Source organism: Penaeus japonicus, unplaced genomic scaffold (genome assembly GCF_977035675.1).
Source record: "Penaeus japonicus unplaced genomic scaffold, GWHDUDI00000001_assembly GWHDUDI00000023, whole genome shotgun sequence".
NCBI lineage: Eukaryota > Metazoa > Arthropoda > Malacostraca > Decapoda > Penaeidae > Penaeus > Penaeus japonicus.
The window spans coordinates 36,653,764-36,656,263 of record NW_028234425.1 but is presented as its reverse complement, the minus strand read 5'-3'; the positions used below and the strand labels follow the sequence as shown (position 1 = coordinate 36,656,263).

At 36.3% G+C, this 2,500-nt stretch overlaps 1 protein-coding gene across 1 annotated transcript in view; it reads left to right on the top strand.

Annotated features, from left to right (window-relative positions):
- The first annotated feature begins 1,843 nt into the window (after window positions 1–1,843).
- The window catches only part of l(3)76BDm (trafficking protein particle complex subunit 8 homolog l(3)76BDm), a 26,541-nt gene continuing 25,884 nt past the window's right edge, over window positions 1,844–2,500 (top strand). Inside the window, exon 1 of the mRNA XM_086550514.1 lies at window positions 1,844–2,142. Within this exon, the coding sequence (XP_086406640.1) occupies window positions 1,986–2,142 (157 nt within the window). The 5' untranslated portion in view covers window positions 1,844–1,985. The remainder of the gene's footprint in view (window positions 2,143–2,500) is intronic.

Genomic DNA, 2,500 nt, shown 5'->3' with positions numbered 1-2,500 from the left:
TCACTATCATTATTTCGAATCATTATTATTATCATTGTCATTACCAGTATTATTATCATAATAAGTGTTACTACTATTATGATAATTATTATTGTTATTATCATTATTATTATCATCCTTTTTATTGTTAAGATTATTATTATTATCGTTATTATTTTTTATCATTACTATTACTATTACTATCATCCTCATTATCGTTTTCATCATCATCACTATTAACATCACTAATATCATCACAATTACTATCATTACTGAGCCATTATCATTACCACTATCATAATAGCATCATTGTTATCGTTATTATTTCTATTATCCTTAATGACATTTTATTATTTTTTTCGTTTCACGTTTTTATATTTGCTTAAAATTGCGTGATATTGGTGCTAATATCTACTTTCATTATTAATCTTAGTAGTGATAATTATAATATCATTATTACTTTTGTTATAATTGGTATCGGTATTTCAGTACCATTATTGATACAATTATCAACATTGTCATTATTGTTGCCAGTATTTGTATCGTTCTTGCTATCAGTGTTATTGTTACTGTTATTATTATCATTATTATTTGCTAGTGATGCTGAAGATATGGAAATACAATAGAACTAATGAAGATACCAATAATGATTATAATGATACGATTCATATTTTGCTATTGTCATATTCATCATTATCTTTCATATTATCATTACTGTCATCATTTTTGTTATGATATATATAGGTACTATTAGTATTACTGTCATTATTATCATCCTCATTGTCATTATCATTATTATCATTACTTTTATCATTATCATTATTAAAGCTGCCGCCATTGCAATAAAAATAATGAAAGGTTAGTATTACTTTCATTTAATTTACAATATCATGATCATATACCACGACTATTACTATCACTATCATGATGGTTCTTCTTTCTTTAACTACCGGAATGTTGGCAATATATATATAGAAGGCCTAGACACCGAAGGAAAAAGACCGGGTGGATGAGGAAAATTACTTGAGTCATGACTGGTAATTGTGTGAGCTCAATAGTTGCAATTGTTGATATTTTTGCAATATCAATTGACTTTTCAGTCTATTAACTGCATTCTTGAAAAGAGTAAGAATGTGCTAGGATATATTATTGAGCAATTATGTAACCTTTGAAACCGACAATCTTGAAGCCTCGCGGATGGAACTTTTAAATATCAAAGTAAAGATGATAAAGTGTTGAAGGAGAACTTTTGATTCTCTTTTGTCACGTTATAAATGCGTTGATCTATATTCACACCCCCCTAAGAATAGGTATTAAAATTTATGGAATCGAGTGCTAATAAAGGGCACTCGGTTCGTCTTTTGTTACACCTTATTCTGCCACCTGATTTCCGTTGCGCTCTAACCAGGTAAAGGTTTTTTAAAAAAGGACAACGTAAAGGAATTAGATCATAGGAGAAGAAAAGGTCCGGATCTCACTCACTCTCTTCCCCTTGTTTCGAAAAGAAAGGTTTTTAAAAAAGGACAACGTAAAGGAATTAGATCATAGGCGAAGAAAATGTCCGGATCTCACTCACTCTCTTCCCCTTGTGATCTCACTCACTCTCTTCCTTCTCCACGCCTCGAAAAGAAGCATAACATCCGAATGAATGTCGTAATTAAGTAATTAATAAGAATCGAACCGTATTCTCCCTCTAGGTATCCACATCACAATCCTCCTCCTCCTCCACCACCTCCTCTACGGGGGGGTATAGACGCCATGAACCCAAGACATCCAAAAGAATCGAAACCTCTTCCCTACCTCGCAATAGAATCCTACCCCCCTCCGTTGAGTATAGACACCAGGATCGCCAGAATCATCTGTTTACAAGGCGTCGAAGTGACCAGACCCGAAGACGTGCTCGAGGAGTCAGTCCCTACCGCCGTCGTTATGTGAAAGTCGAGCCGAATTGACCCCCAAACTTTCCCTCTGTAGATCCTCCTGGTTCGCCGATGGACGCCTGAAAGATGGCCCAGTGCAAGCTCAGCCCTCACGAGTTCGTCCAGAATGCCTTCGCGCCCCAGATAGCGATTCTGTGCAGCGAAGACGCGGATAACCTTTGCCTGAAGAACAATTTGAGATTCGTCGAGCTCATCCAGCCTTTCTGTAGACTCAACAATGAGAGTGAGTGGAGGGTTGCAGGGGGCGGTGCTGGTGGGCGGACGGGCGGAAGGGGAGGTTTTGACTGGTTCTAAGTTGGGTTGGGTGGTGTTCATCTGTCAGGGGTTGTTCTTTGGATAGGTCTATTTGTTCTTGTTATGATGGGTACGGTTTTGAAATTCGTGTTTTGGTTTTGAAAATCGTGGGTTTTATTTATCGTGGAGGGGGTTTGTTCATGTTTAGGTTCAAGTGTGTGTTAGGGAGATAATGTTTGCCACGAATAATGACATGTCAGAAATACATGACACTTGTAAAAGAAGGGAATGTAGTTAGATATTGGCTACTTGTCACTCTCTTCAAGGCACAGGAATTGTAATTGAAG